General features: G+C 45.6%; 2 protein-coding genes across 3 annotated transcripts; one reads left to right on the top strand and one right to left on the bottom strand.

Moving 5' to 3' along the window:
* Positions 1–2547: 2547 nt before the first annotated feature.
* Positions 2548–3291, bottom strand: ATP5IF1 (ATP synthase inhibitory factor subunit 1). Its single transcript, XM_056509229.1, has 3 exons — positions 3196–3291; positions 2930–3042; positions 2548–2823 (listed from the first exon to the last, which is right to left on the bottom strand). Exons 1-3 carry the CDS (start codon positions 3289–3291, stop codon positions 2685–2687), a joined length of 348 nt encoding a protein of 115 aa, XP_056365204.1. The 3' UTR covers positions 2548–2684.
* A 169-nt stretch (positions 3292–3460) lies between these two features.
* DNAJC8 (DnaJ heat shock protein family (Hsp40) member C8) lies at positions 3461–13702 on the top strand. Of its 2 annotated transcripts, none has more exons than XM_056509227.1 (9): positions 3461–3609; positions 4489–4590; positions 6261–6317; positions 7883–7949; positions 8531–8625; positions 9447–9518; positions 10663–10754; positions 11687–11762; positions 12921–13702. In XM_056509227.1, the coding sequence occupies exons 1-9, from the start codon at positions 3538–3540 to the stop codon at positions 13041–13043; spliced, it is 756 nt and encodes a 251-aa protein (XP_056365202.1). In that variant the 5' UTR covers positions 3461–3537; the 3' UTR covers positions 13044–13702. The 2 variants fall into 2 exon arrangements, with proteins under 2 accessions (XP_056365202.1, XP_056365203.1); XM_056509228.1 differs by lacking the exon at positions 3461–3609 and adding an exon at positions 3716–3997.
* Positions 13703–14083: the final 381 nt, after the last annotated feature.

The raw sequence follows: 14083 nt of genomic DNA, 5'->3' as shown, positions 1-14083 counted from the left end.
TAGGATGCAGCACAAACAGAGCAACTTGGGAAATAGCTTCTGTTTGCTGCAGCAAAAATCACCAGCTCAGTTTAGCTGAAAACAAATTGCAGTTTTCCTGCTCCTGCAGTGTTAGGCTGTGATCTTTAGAAGCACAGTGCAGACAGAGGATCTGGTGTTAAGGAAGGATAAGCATCTCATTGAGACAAAATGGCAGCTTCAAGAAGTGAAACCCTTAATGGAGTTAAGAGTAGGTGGCTGTGGGAAGTCAGGCTGTTGTGAACAGGGTCAGTCTAATCCCTGAAGAACTAGCAAATGACCAAGATGCAGCAGTTCTGGCAGAGAAGAGAGAAGAATCCCTTCCTTTGTGTACCCCTGTGCCTGTGGGACAAAGCAGGGGACTGGTCATGCCATGAGCCATTCCAGAGAGACTGAGCAAACCCAGAACAATTAGCCCCTCTATGGTCTGTTATCTGAGTTTAGCACTGTCCTTGCAGCCTTATCAGTTTCAAACATCAGCTTTGGGTTTTGGTTGCTCTGAACCAGAATTGCCTAGAAGCAGATGGCAGAAGTTTGTAGGTTTCTGAAAGAGAACTAAGCTCTGTCTTCCAGATCACACAGACTGAGGAGGGGTCCTGGAAAGGACCTTTTTAATTCCCCAGCAATCACCTAGCTCAGAGGTATAATCTTGTTTTACTCCCTAGCATTCCTGCTCTGGAATTCTGCAGCCTGTAGCTGGCATCTCTCCATCCATGGGCCCTGGAAGTGCTGACTGAACCCAGACAAACTTTGCTGCAAGTCATTCAAATGCTTATGTCATGTACTGGTGGGCAAGAAAGCTCTTGGTGGTGTAGCAAGGTACGACTTACACACTGCAGCCCTGAGGGACTTCAGAGTTTGAAACACCTCTCTGTGGCACAGTACATCACAAAGGTCCAAATCACTGCACTCCCAGTCTCAGCAAATACTTACAGGTGTACAGAATATCTGTGGCTGAGCCTACATGTCAGTGCAACAAAATGCAGAATAAAACCCACAGACATGAATTTAACCCTCATCTGTTCCTTTCTGAATACAGGGTTGTCCTAATATTTAAATCAGCTCCCCACAATCCACTGGAGCTGTTGTGCCAAACTTCTTACTAGGGACTCCTAAATTTTTGGGGAAGCCAACCCCAGCTGACAGATACAATAGGAAAAACATTCTGAAAAAGTAAAAAATTGGATTTTTTAAGTAGGTATAACCCAAACAGGTTATATTATAGTATATTGCTTTTCATGACTCTGTTCATCTCATCAGGTTGAGGTGGGGAATGTACTCTTACTTCATTAATTAGCCATGACTAAAAGGAATAAAGCCCTGGCAGATCTCACCACACCATCTCTCACAGGCTGAGCATGGCCAGGCAAGGACACTGCACAGCATCTCTTCCAGGACTGATCACATAGGTGACATCTTCACTGAAGAACAGTATTCAAGAGCATCACAGTGACACTGGTGTCATTTACTCTGCAGACAAGATGTTCCACTACCTGCAATATTCACCAAGTGAGGGCAGCCCAAAGGGAGCAGCTGTCTGGGGATGTACCAGGAAACACAGGAGAAACTGGGACACCTTCAGCCACACCCTTGTAAACCACTTTCAACATCAAAGGCATCGTTTGCCTCCTGCACTTTCAGACAGGGCAGTTCCAGGCATGGACCCACCCAGTTCAATGTTGTTGCCATCCTTCATTTACTATAACACAGGCAGCCTTTCACCAGAGCTGCAGAATAAGCCTGTTTGGGGAGATTTACAGACATGAGTGTGGGGATAGAAGGAAAGACTTTTCTTACCTGCCTGTTGATACATAAAGTCCCCTTCTCATCAGTGCTTACTGCAGGAAGGGCACATTGTTTCAGGTCACTTACTGTGTATTTTATGATGAGTTTCCTACATTAAAATGTCAAAAGTGATTGAAACTGCATAAAATTAAGTCTTTCTTTGGAAAGAGATTTAGCTAAGGAACAGAGAAGTTGAGACAGTAAAAAAAAAAACAAAAACCAAACCTAATCTACTGGGCAGTTAAGGCATTGTGGAAAAGAACATTCACATGAAGTTAGTATCTCAGCTGTCTTGCTCCAGGAATTAGGACCACCACAAGTGACACCAGCATAACTTAGAACACTAATTTTCTCTCTCAGTTTATGAATACTATTTTTCTTTCTCACTTTATGGCACTAAACACTAAGTGCAACAAGTGAACCTTTTTTTTTTTTGTCATCTGCTAGTTCAGTGGAGATAACACCCCTCTAGGTCACAAAGACAGTGTACTTGACACAAAATTTCTTCTCTGTGAATGGATTGCTATACAGGTACTATTTTCCCCCAATTTTTCTTCCAGCTTAAACTTTAAGTTATCCCACTAGGCACAAATAGTCATTTCTTTCATACAAATTTTAAATAATAGTTCTGCACAGGCCTGCCAACTCAAGAGTGCAGCTTTACTTCGGAAGAAAATGAAGTTTAAAACCAGATAGTGAGGTCGGTTGGTTTTGTTTGCATTGAACAGTTACTGAGCAAGAAAGTGAAGCTGAGTAGTTTATTTGATGTTGTTGCAGATATAATTGTATGAATTTGGATTATGTTGAACAAAAAATACAGTCTTCATGCTGTTTTACACCATTAACAGTGTTGGCCATGCACATTCAACAACAGCACCAGCTTAGTCATCTTTAAGCTGCTTGATCTTATGCTTATGGCGCTCGATTTCCTTCTGCAGACGCTCAATCTCTTTTTGGTGGTGGTGGATCTCCTCCTCGTGGTGTTTCCGTAAGGCAGAGAGCTGCTCGCGCTCCTTTTCCCTGCAAGAGAGCACGGCACGAGTGCGGCCCCGCCGCCGGGAGGGGAGGGGCGGCCGGCGCTGCCCGGGCGGGCGGGAGCGGCTCCGCAGGCCCGGGCCCCGCTCACCTGAAGTACCGCTCCTCCTCCGCCGCCTGCTTCTTCCCGAAGGCACCGCCGGCCTCGCGGATGGAGCCGCCGCCTCCTCCGCCCTTGCCAGCGCCTTTACCCAGCTCGCCCAGCTGCGGGAGAGACGGCGGTGAGCGCGGAAGGACAGACGGACAGGCAGAGGGACGAAGCGACAGACTGCCGACAGACCGACGGACACGGGGACGGACGGGCAGAGGGCAGGACGCGCAGACGGAGGGCAGAAGAGACACTCTGGGAACACCCACCTGGTCGGCGCCCGATCCCGAGCTCCAGCGCTGCTGCTGCGCCAGCAGAGCCCCTCGCAGGCCGCCCCGCGCCGCCAGCACCGCCACCGCCGCCATAACCGCCTGCCCTTGGAGCGCCGGACGAGCCGCCGGGCGGGTGCGCCCACCGCGCCTGCGCAGCCGCGGCCCCGCCCCCGCCCCGCCTTCCTCCCGCCGCCGGCGTCGGCCTCTGTGACGTCACAAGGCGGGGCCCCGGGCCCGCGGGCGCTTCTAATCCGCCCACGCGCCGTGGGGGGCGGAGCTTGTCACTGCGGCGCGCGCCGCGGTCACGTGTGGTGACGCCGGGGTCACGTGTCGGTGGCGATGGCGGCGGCGGCGGGGCCCGGCGCGGGCGCGGGTGCGGCCGAGGACGCGTTCCTGACCTTCTACAATGAGGTACCGGCCGCGCCCCCGGCCGCCGCCCCGGGAGCCGCGGGCCGCGCGGAGCCGGGCTCTGCCGGGGGCGGGGGCCGCGGGCGGGCGGGACGGGCGGAGCCGCTGTCTGGGCAGGGAGTGGGCGAGTGCCGAGTGCCGAGTGCCGGTGGGTTCGTGCTCGCACAGCCCCGCTGGTGGATGGGGACGGGACCCGCCGGGCCGGGCCCGGGGCAGCTGCGCGCTCTCGGTCCCTGCGCGCGGCCCCGCCGCGCTCTGCTCGACCTGCCTGTGGCAAACTGTCACCGGGCCGGGCCGGCCCCGCTGTGGGCACAGCAGCCCCAGCGTGTTCCCTGAGCTGCCCGCACTAACCCTGTGCCGGTTCGGTGGATGCACGTTGCTTTAAATGAAGGTGGACATAAATATAAATACGTGGTTTGGTTCGGCTTAGTGCTGTGAAGAGTCAAACGGAGCTAAATAACCTGTGCTCGGATTATTGTGGGTTTGTGTATTTGCATCAGCGGTTAACGTGTTTAAAGGGCTGCGCTGCCAACAACAGGTTAACAGTGTTAATGCCGTGGTTTCCAAGGAATCACCGTGACAGAACTGCTGGAGGTGCATGAGGAGGAGGGAAGGCACGGCTGTAGAACAGGGCATAGAAGAAGCAGAGAGAACTCTTGTGCTGCATTTTTTATAGTTAAAATGTGATGCTGAAAATACTGTTGGGCTGTGGGAAAGGCTAAAAAATATGTGCTGCTAGTGCCTGAGAAAATAATGACAGGCGTGGGGTCAGTAAGAGGCATTGTGAATTGTGGTACAGAAGGATGACTGCTATACTAACATGGAATAAACAGGTGAGGGTGCTGTCATGGTCAGTTCATACGGGTCTCTCTTGTTCTTTAGGTTAAGCAGATTGAAAAACGAGACTCTGTTTTAACATCCAAAAACCAAATTGATCGGCTGACCCGACCTGGATCTTCATATTTCAACTTGAACCCTTTTGAGGTTAGTTTGAACATTCTGTCTTCCTTTCTAAATTGGTGTATGAGCTTCCTAATTTCCTGAGTATTTATTCCAGTAAAAGACAACAAAAGGAAAGAAGAAAATTCTCTTGGGTGCAGATTACTGTGCAGAAGGTTTGCAGAAGTCAGCAGGATGGTGTGTATGTGCTCACTGTCTTTCTCAGTGTTTGATGGCAGCACAAACTCTATATTGTCACATTTCCCTCATACAACAGATCTGGATGATTTGGCTGGACAGGGAGGTAGTAGCTGGAGGTAGCAGGTTTTTTATTTTGGATGTTCATTGTGTTCATCCCAGTAAACTTGTGTAGAAGATAGAGTAAGAAAAGGTCCCTCAGTGGGTAGTCTCTGAGACCCCATTGGGTAATGGATAATCCACTTTATAGTGTTTGATTCCAGTTGCAGTCAGTTATAAAGTCTTAGGAAGTAGGAAAGCCTAAGGAAGACAGTAAAGCAATATGGTATTCATCTGGAGTTGGCTTGCCCTGGGTGTATTCCTTCCTGGTGTCATCTTTGCTTCCTTTTTCAAGCCTCAGGTGCTTTTTGTAGTCCCAATTCAGGGCTGTTTAGAGATGGTCAGATGAGTCAGCAGATTCACTTTGACAACATTCAGTTTTGTATATTTTTTGTGTATTTATATTTGTATATTTACTTGACAAGTAAATTAAGAAAACTGTTTCAGAGTAAACTGTAGCATTCCCTGTGGGAGAGTGTTTTTATTTACAGATTATCTGAGTCAGACCAGTGTGCATCTGATCACCTGTTGCTTAAATCTTAGATTCAGTAAATTAGTTCATAAGAGAGTTCCTAAACTCTGCTACATCTGTAAAGATCAATAAAAAAGTGGTGTCACTTGTGGAAACAAAGCAGTAAAACTCTGTTGTCTTCTTTCAAAATGATAAAATTAATAAATTCTTATAAAATACTATGTTTCCTGTCCAGCATTCTGAGTGACCTGACATTGTCCCCAAAGCATTGTATGCTTTTGTTTCTGTCAGACTGAGCATTGCTGTGGGACTGGTGGAAGGTTCAGACCTTCATGAATTGTAACTGTCTACACAAGACTTGACTAGAAAGAACACTGGCATAGCCAGAGGAATCTGGCATTGCTGACAGTAGTGTCACAAATGTCAAATAGATTGTGAAATGTTTCTGTTTTTCTGGGTGATAATTTCTGTCGTGGGATGAGCTTTCTGCTATGTGTCTGTGTGCCAGTGAACCAAGAGTTACAGAATCTTAGAATGTGCTGGGGTGAAAGGCACCCACCAGGATGATCCAGCCCAGCCCAGCCCCTGTCCCTGCCCAGACCCCCAGCAATCCCCCTGCCCATCCCTGGAGCTCTGGCAGTGCCCATTCCCTGGGGGAGGGAAGAACCTTTCCTGATACCCAACTTAAACCTCTGCTAACTCAGTTTTATGCAGTTTCCTCCTGTCCTATCACTGGTCATGACAGTGAAGAGATCAGTACCTGCCCCTGAGCTGCCCCATAGAAGGATGTTGGAGTATAATGAATTCTCTCCTCAGCCTCCTCTTCTTCAGGCTGAACAAACCAGTGACTTCAGCCACTCCTCATGAGAGTGTTAGAGCTTGATAACAGGAGCCTGAAACATAGAGAGTAGCATCAAACTTGCTCTTCTTTCATGGTCTCTTTTAGGTGTTGCAGATGGATCCTGAAGCCACAGATGAAGAGATAAAGAAAAGATTCCGACAGGTATTTCATTCATTCAGTACTCAAAGTCTGGGGAAGGGAAGTAGAGATTGTGCAGCTGGGTGTGGGCACAAGAAAAATGGCAGTAAAGCTGTGTCTGGGTAGAGGGGTGTCTATTTTTTACAAAAATGAATAAAGCAATGCTTGTGTCAACAAGAGGAGAGCTGCAGCAATGTCCCTGGTCCAAGCATGAGAGGCTGTTTTGCCTGTGCTGTGCATGATGGGGCTATTGCAAGCTAATATAGCCATAATCAGACTCTTGAGCTTGAGTTCAAAATTAAGATCAAAGATATTTTTCTCAAGTATATGGATTTGGATCCAGATTTTCTCAGAGATTTCTTTAAGAATTTCTGTGGTCATTTTTAGTGGCTTGGTTACCTGGAAAAGAGGCAGCCCTGCTTACTGGCAGGGCTGCAACACAGGAAACATTCCCTCAGCCTCCCTCTGCTGATAGAACTGCAAGAAAAGTTTTGAGTTTAATCAGTGCATACAGCAAAGAAACAGTATTTGGAGGGCTGCTGCCTCCACCTGAATTAATGGTGTGAGTGTCTTTAGATAGGAAGATGCTGGATGGCAGAGGAACAGGATATGGACTACTGCTGTATGTGGGAAGTGAGAGGATAACTCTTTGGTCTGTTGATGACTTTTCACTTGTGCAATACAGTAAAGTGTGACCCCCTCAGCCTGGGGCTAGTAAAATACTACAAGGAGATGTTTTGAATTCAGGGTAATGAAATGCAAAATGTGCATGTAATTGTGCATTGAAGAAATCAAACACCTAAGTGTAGAATGTGGAACAGCCAACAAAGTGGGGGAAAAAGGCACTGGCTGAAGTAAATCTGTACAGGACTTAAGGCAAACCTTTTCCTGGGAGCTACAAGCAGGCAGCTGTAGAGTTCCAAATGAGGTTATTTTGTGTACTTCAGCAGTAAAACACTTTCAGTTGCTGCTCTGTACAGCAATGGCAAAAATAAAAGGTCTATATGAAAAGGAAGCCATATGGGGAAAGTTTGAAATAACTTTCTGAAAGAGGGATGTGGAGGATGTGGTTTCCAGCCCAGTTCAAGTTCCCCTCAGGATGGTGGTGATCCATGTCCTGTCTCTGCCAGGTACAGTACAGGCAGGACTTTTCTTAACTTTCAGTAAAGCAGCCTAAGGAAAAATGACCACTTTTAAATAGCTGGGTGTTTGGAAAGCCTTGGGGATGCTGGAGAACTCCTTGAGAGACTTGGTTGAAGATTATCTTTTTATGTTTGTTTCCTGTCAAGACCAAGGATACAAATCTTGGATAACCAAGGGGTTCATATCAGCCCAGGCACTGCAGCTGAGGGCTGTCAAATTGTTCCTCTCATCACAAGCTGCAGCTTTTCCTGGACAGCATGTTTGTTACAGGGATTCTTTGTTCTACTGGCACATACTTATACATGTTGTCAGCTGGTTTGTCCATGCACAAAGGAATGTGATCTCTTTGGATTCTTTCTGTCTGAGACTAATTCCCTTCTCTCAAATCTCTGAAATACACTTAATCTTTTACCATGATCTTGATAGCAAGATCCTTTTTCTTGCAGTTGTCAATATTGGTGCACCCAGACAAAAACCAAGATGATGCAGATAGAGCCCAGAAGGCATTTGAAGGTAAAACTCATTCTCTGGGCTGCTCTGGGTTAGTAGTTGCAGCTTTTCTGGTGCTGGTTTAGAAGTTCATTGGGGTGGAGGGGATGGAAGGTAGCTGGGGCAAAAGCAGCAGCTGTGAGGTGGTGGCATTTCAGCAGGTGGCACTAGGTGGCAACAATGCCATTGTGTTGTCACAACAGGGACAGACATCTTCATGGAGTTTTGGGATTGTTCAAGAAAAACTGTTTAATCTCTGCATTAGATTTTATTCAAAGGCCATATGACAGAAGTAGAGTGGTGGTTTTGGGTGTGTGTTTGCATCACAGGAAGGTGTTCATGCCCATAACTACAGCTGGTGGGACTGATGCTTTCACCTGTTTCCTCCAGAAGGTATCAGACAGTTCCTGCCATTGCTGTACCCCAAAACTCATTCAACTAATCATGTTACCACTTTCCTAGATGTATTTAGTAACAAAACAGACTGCCAAACAAATGATCTCCACAAATTCTAGAAGCCAAATTAGTAATGCCAACAAGTAGCAGTCTTGTGATGCCTTGTGAACATGACTACTGGTGCTATTAATATTGATGTTTTTTGTTAGCTGTAGATAAAGCTTACAAGCTGCTGCTAGATCAGGAACAGAAGAAGAGAGCCTTGGATGTGATACAGGCAGGAAAAGAATATGTGGAACACACTGTGAGTATTCTGTGGGAACATGCAGAGTTGGGGCTGGGTGGTAATCAGTGGTTTGTATTTCACTTTTTGGTATGCTTAGGTCACTAAACTGAGCAAACCTTGTAAGGGCACTGTGCAGGTGGGCCCAAGCTCTTCACAGCAGAAACAAGCCTGCTGTGTCCAGGACTGCTGTTGAGCTCAGTGCAAGATAATTCAGTGAAATTCAGTACTTGAGATAATCAGGTCAGACCACATGATCTGACCTAAATATTTTTTTCCAAGTCTGTGAATGAATGATGTAGTTGAGATATGTGTAGGTGGAAGAGAATAGGTGGTGACAGCAGGAGACTGGGAAGTTTGGGGGATATTGACCTATAAGATAAGAAAAGGAGCTTGGATTGCATTGGCCCAGAAGTTAGAGTGATGTGGGTGGATTAAAACACAGAAAGCTTGGGTTAGCAGATGATACAGGAGAACTCAGATACTCTAAACACAAGGAACACTTAATGTTCTGTTCATTCTTAGTCTTAGGATATCATGAAACAAAATAAACTTCCTTGCTGGTTTGGATGGTGTATATTGGAGAAGATTATATCTTCCAAGAAACCAAAAGGGATTATGTTGAAGGAATAGTATCCAACACAGTATTTTTAATTACTACAGTTCATGTGATAATAATCTTGTATGTGCTTGTCTGGGCCTAGGAGGATTTGGTGTAAAACAAAACATCAGTCAAGAGCAGTTCTTTCTATACATTGGAATAGGAATGCAGAACCACTTGGATACAATTGTGTAAGCCCTACAAAATTTTTGAGGCTCTTATTTTTGTTCTTAATCTTTAGGTGAAAGAGAAAAAGAAGCAGCTGAAGAAGGATGGAAAACCTCCCACTGTAGAGGAGGATGATCCTGAAGTTGTAAGTCATACTATGTTTAGAGAAACTGGAGAGTACAAAATGTGTTTTGAGGAATTAAGATTCCAAGCCAGTACAGAAGTATTTATTAGACTTGTTAATGCTGTAAACCCTTACATTTATAGAAGAACAAATTCTGCTTAGCCACTGTAGAGTATTGTGTGTCAGGTGATGCCTGTGTACTGTGGAAAATAGCTTCACTGTAGTGTAAAGAGAAAATAGATTGTGAGATTTTATAGATCAAAATATCCTGTTCTTTCCTCAAAGCAAGTCTTCATTGCTTGTGCATCATGCACTCTATTTTTATTTGAATTTCTTGTCTTCTGACTGCTGGAACCATGGCATTCCTGCTGCTGGCAGAAGCATGTGTAGCACTCACTGCAGTGTGGCTAAAATGAGCTTGTGACTTTTTAATGAGAGCAGTTTCATTCATGCAGCACTGAGGGACAGATGTGCTGTTCTGCAGCAAACCACTTGTATTACAAAGGGCTGGCATAACAGCTCTTACCTGGCTTCTGGAATGGAGAAGTCCAGCAATCTTAGAGGCTGTAACAATGATAGGTGATTACCAAACATTGATTTCATTACTCTCATTGCCCTTTTTTTTCCTGGAAAGTGATTTCTTCAGTATGACCACAGTAACCCCATAACCACATAACAATTGTATTTTTCATTTTTCAGAAGTCTCTTGCTCTTCTTTAGTAATGAAGATTGGTTTAAGCACATTGATTTCATACTGGGAATCCAATGCTAGATTTTTACAGCACATCAAGAAGATCTGCTGGATAATTACTCTCTAAAACTTGTGACCATTTTGCCTTTTTTTTTTTTTTTTTTTTTTTTTTTTTTTTTTTTTTTTTTTTGTCAAATGTAACAATGCAAGAGTTAACCCAAGAATAAGAGGGTTTGAAATGAGCAGTTCTGTTTAGGCACAGCTTTGTGAATGCAAATTTAAATGAGGTTAATATGCAGTTGTTTTCTGGTGCCAGGGCCAGAATTTAATCAGCAGTGGTTTATACCTTTCTTTGTGCTGCTGCTGTTGTCAGGGCAGGATAGGGGTTATGTGGTTTGCTTTCTTCTTAGCTTCTTACATTTGTATTTAACTTGTTGATAGGCTTTATTTTAAGAGTGGATTTGTGTTTTGCAGTTCAAACAAGCTGTATACAAACAGACAATGAAGCTCTTTGCTGAACTGGAAATTAAGAGGAAAGAGAGAGAAGCAAAAGAAATGCATGAAAGGTATAAATGATGTTCTGCTTGTGCAATTCAGGCTCTTCTTCCTCTCATGCTTCCTCAGAGAAGATAAGGGATGAGAAGAGTCCAAATTGGAATGAACCTCTGGAGATCATCTGGTCTGACCTGCTGGAAGCAGAGCCTTGGATTAGTTTAACAAGGGTCCTGTCAAGCTGATTTCCAGTAGTGTGGATTCTGCCACTTCTCTGGGTACCCCATGGGTTGTAGAGCCCTGTGCTTGAGAAAAGCACACAGGAAATTTGCCCTCCTGTGCTGAAGATGTCAGTATATTTTATATGCTCTAATGTGTGCACATGGAGACCAGCCACAACAGTGAAATGGTGACACAGTTCTGCATTAGCTTGCAATGGATTGATTTTTAATTTTTTATTTAAGTTCCAGAAATACCCTGTGCAATGTGTGATGCTGGACTATTTTAGGTGTTTTGATCACATGATTCCTGAGTGGTCCCTGCAAATACACTTCCTGCAGCAGGGTTCTGTGCTGGTCAGTGAGGTGGGAGGTAGCTGTAGGACATTGCTTTGGATTACAGGAAAAGCAGGAGTTTAAAAGGGTAATTTGTACTTTGCATGCTGAACTGGTTATTCACTTCTGAGGATGTGTAACCTCAGCAGTTCTAGAGACTTAACACTGGAGTGATGTCCAGCTTCTTGCATAAAGAAATCCAGCTTGTTTTGCTGAGGAAGAGAAGCCAACTCCCTAATTGTAAACCTGCTGCCATTGGGGCCAGATCATCATCTCTGCTCGACCAAATTTGAAACCTAATTATTTTTGCTGTGCTATTTTAGGTGTGCTTATTTATCTCTCCTGTAATCTGCCAAAAAAAATTAGAAGAGATATCCAAGATGCTTTGAAAGTATTCTCTTGCTGTTTAAAGTAGATGCTTGTGGGTTTGTAACTTGTGACTTCTCTTCCAGGAAGCGGCAGAGGGAAGAGGAAATTGAAGCACAAGAAAAAGCTAAACGAGAACGAGAGTGGCAGAAGAACTTTGAGGTATTTAGCAGTTTAACTTCCAGAACAGGCCTCAGCAATTCATATCCAGGGAATGTCCCTAGAGAGATGAGAGACCTTTTGTATACAAATCTGTAAGGTAATTGAATAGATGTGCACCAGCCTGGATTTTGTTCATGTGTGTGGAGAAGAGCCCATCAATAGGGCTTTGGTATCACCTCTGCAGGAACAGATCTGTAAATTGAGGTATGCTGTTGTTCATCTCTGTCAGCAGTTCATTCTTGTCTTCAGTTGTAAAATAGAATTGCTGCTTAGCCCAGGTCACTGGTGACCACTAAAACTTTATCTGGAAAGTGTTTGTGTGGACTGTCTGGTTGCTCCAGCATCCAGGTCCCTGCTGGGACATTGAACCCTCTCCCATCCTGCCAGGGAAAGGGGGCAGGGAAGGAGGCAGCTGCTGTAGCCAGAGCCCATCTGCAGCTCTGGGATTGCAGAGATGGGCCTGGGGTGGATGGATCACATGCTGTGAACTGGATCATTCCTGGACTTGTTCTGTCCTGCTGTGAAATCTTCAGCCTGTAAAGATCATAGGTTGGGTTTGTGGGGAGATTTGGGGGTTTAGTGGGTTTTGCTTTTTGGTTTGGTTTGGTTTCTATTTTGGGTTTTTTATCTCCTCAGGAAAGGTTTCTGCTGCTCAGCAGATAGGGCAGAGAGAGCAGAGAAGTGCACCAGAGGTTTTTTTTCTCATTGTGTCAATGTGATGAGACTTTGGACAAGAAGCATGAGAGAAGGCAACAGTACATTTCCCTTCTGTGTTCTCCCTGCCTCCAATCTGCAGCACCAGGAGACTGAGGAGCTGAGACAGAGAAAGGACATGGCACATTCTGGGCTGACAGATTAGGAACATCCATTTGAGAGGTTTCTTGTTTCCTTTGAGGATTCTCTAGAGAGTAAGGACTGCCCAACCCAATCTGGTGGTTTCTGAAACAAGAATCCAGCACAATGTTTATACTGGTGTGTGTAAGCTCACTTGTAGTTCCAGTGCACTGTGTTGCTCTGGCTCTTCCCAGTGTCTTTGTGTCCTGGCTGTCAGGGGCTGTGTGCTGGATAAGGGGAAATTGCTACTGATCTCCTAAGAGTACAACCTGGGCTTTGGCTCTTGCACTTCTTAACTCTCCACTTCCTCCCTCTGGTTCCCAGGAAAGTCGGGATGGTCGTGTAGACAGCTGGAGAAATTTCCAGGCAAATACAAAGGGGAAGAAAGAAAAGAAAAACAGGACCTTCCTGAGACCTCCCAAAGTAAAAATGGAGCAGCGTGAATGATCCTGGAAGCACTGCCCAAGTGCAGCTCCTCAGTCCCTTCTCTGCTTTTAAGGACTCATTGGCACCTAGAGTAAGATTTGCTTTTTAGTAGACTGTTTGTTTCCAGTACAGTTAATTATCAGTCAAAGTATTTTTTGTACTCTGTCTGTTTGAAATAGGGCCAGAGGATGACTCTGGCCAGGGCCCCACTCCACATAGAGCACTTGGCTTAGGAGAGTCCCTGCCCACCCTGCTGCCCGTGTGTCTGCTGCCCTGTAACTCGGTGTTTTGTACTTCACAGAGACTGTGCTGTTTCACCACTTCTGTTTCTAGTTTGAGAGCTGAACAAAATATTGGAAATGCATCCAAACCCTTCCAGGCACCATCTTTCTCAGCAAGGTCAGCTTGGGAAAGATCTGGACTGACTCTGGGAGTGTGCTTCCAGCACTGTGCAGTGCAGCTGGCCTGCAGTTAAGTCCTGCAGCTCCTCACTGCATTGAGAGGTGCTTGGAAAGAACCTACCCCAAGATCTGATTTCCAGACTAAAATCCCAGCTCTCAGGCTTAGACTTCTGTTAATCTCAGACCAGCTGGTCACTTCCTATAAAGGAAAATAACTTCCTCTTGATTAATAGTTAAGCTGCAATGGTCTGTATGTAAAATAAATTTTTACCCAAATTACTGGAGTTTTTTTTTTCTTGGAATTATTAAAAAATGTAATAGCAAGAGTGTGAATGGAGTGATGTCACTGAGATGCTGCTGCTCTTCAGCATGAGCCTGTGCCCCAAGCTCAGACTGTGGTGCCAGCTTTCTGCCTTTCCAGTTCTCCACATCCCATTTAAGCTGTGCAAGCTGCTCCAAGTGCAGTGGCAGCCTGATGCAGAGGGGACATGAACTGTCCTCATTCTCTGGCTGTGCTGCTGGCAGAGCCTGGCTGCCTTAATCCCAACCTGGCTGTCTCTGCTGGCAGAGAGCAGAGATAACTGTCTGTTCTGGGAAAGGCTTGGCTGTTGGGTTGGGAAGTTGGGATGTTTGCTGCAGCTCTGTTTGGGTGCCTGGGGA

Source organism: Oenanthe melanoleuca, chromosome 23, assembly GCF_029582105.1.
Source record: "Oenanthe melanoleuca isolate GR-GAL-2019-014 chromosome 23, OMel1.0, whole genome shotgun sequence".
Taxonomy (NCBI): Eukaryota; Metazoa; Chordata; class Aves; order Passeriformes; family Muscicapidae; genus Oenanthe; species Oenanthe melanoleuca.
The sequence above is the reverse complement of the archived record's forward strand: the minus strand, read 5'-3'. Positions and strand labels throughout refer to the sequence as shown.

Excerpts from the sequence above, each read along its gene's own strand:
- ATP5IF1 (XM_056509229.1), bottom strand. The coding sequence starts at position 3,291 with ATGGCGGCGGTGGCGGTGCTGGCGGCGCGGGGCGGCCTGCGAGGGGCT. Across the intron at positions 3,043-3,195 it reads CGGGATCGGGCGCCGACCAG|CTGGGCGAGCTGGGTAAAGG; the intron begins GTGGGTGTTCCC and ends TCTCTCCCGCAG. Across the intron at positions 2,824-2,929 it reads GAGGAGGAGCGGTACTTCAG|GGAAAAGGAGCGCGAGCAGC; the intron begins GTGAGCGGGGCC and ends GCTCTCTTGCAG.
- DNAJC8 (XM_056509227.1), top strand. The coding sequence starts at position 3,538 with ATGGCGGCGGCGGCGGGGCCCGGCGCGGGCGCGGGTGCGGCCGAGGAC. Across the intron at positions 7,950-8,530 it reads AGCCCAGAAGGCATTTGAAG|CTGTAGATAAAGCTTACAAG; the intron begins GTAAAACTCATT and ends GTTTTTTGTTAG. Across the intron at positions 11,763-12,920 it reads AGTGGCAGAAGAACTTTGAG|GAAAGTCGGGATGGTCGTGT; the intron begins GTATTTAGCAGT and ends TCTGGTTCCCAG.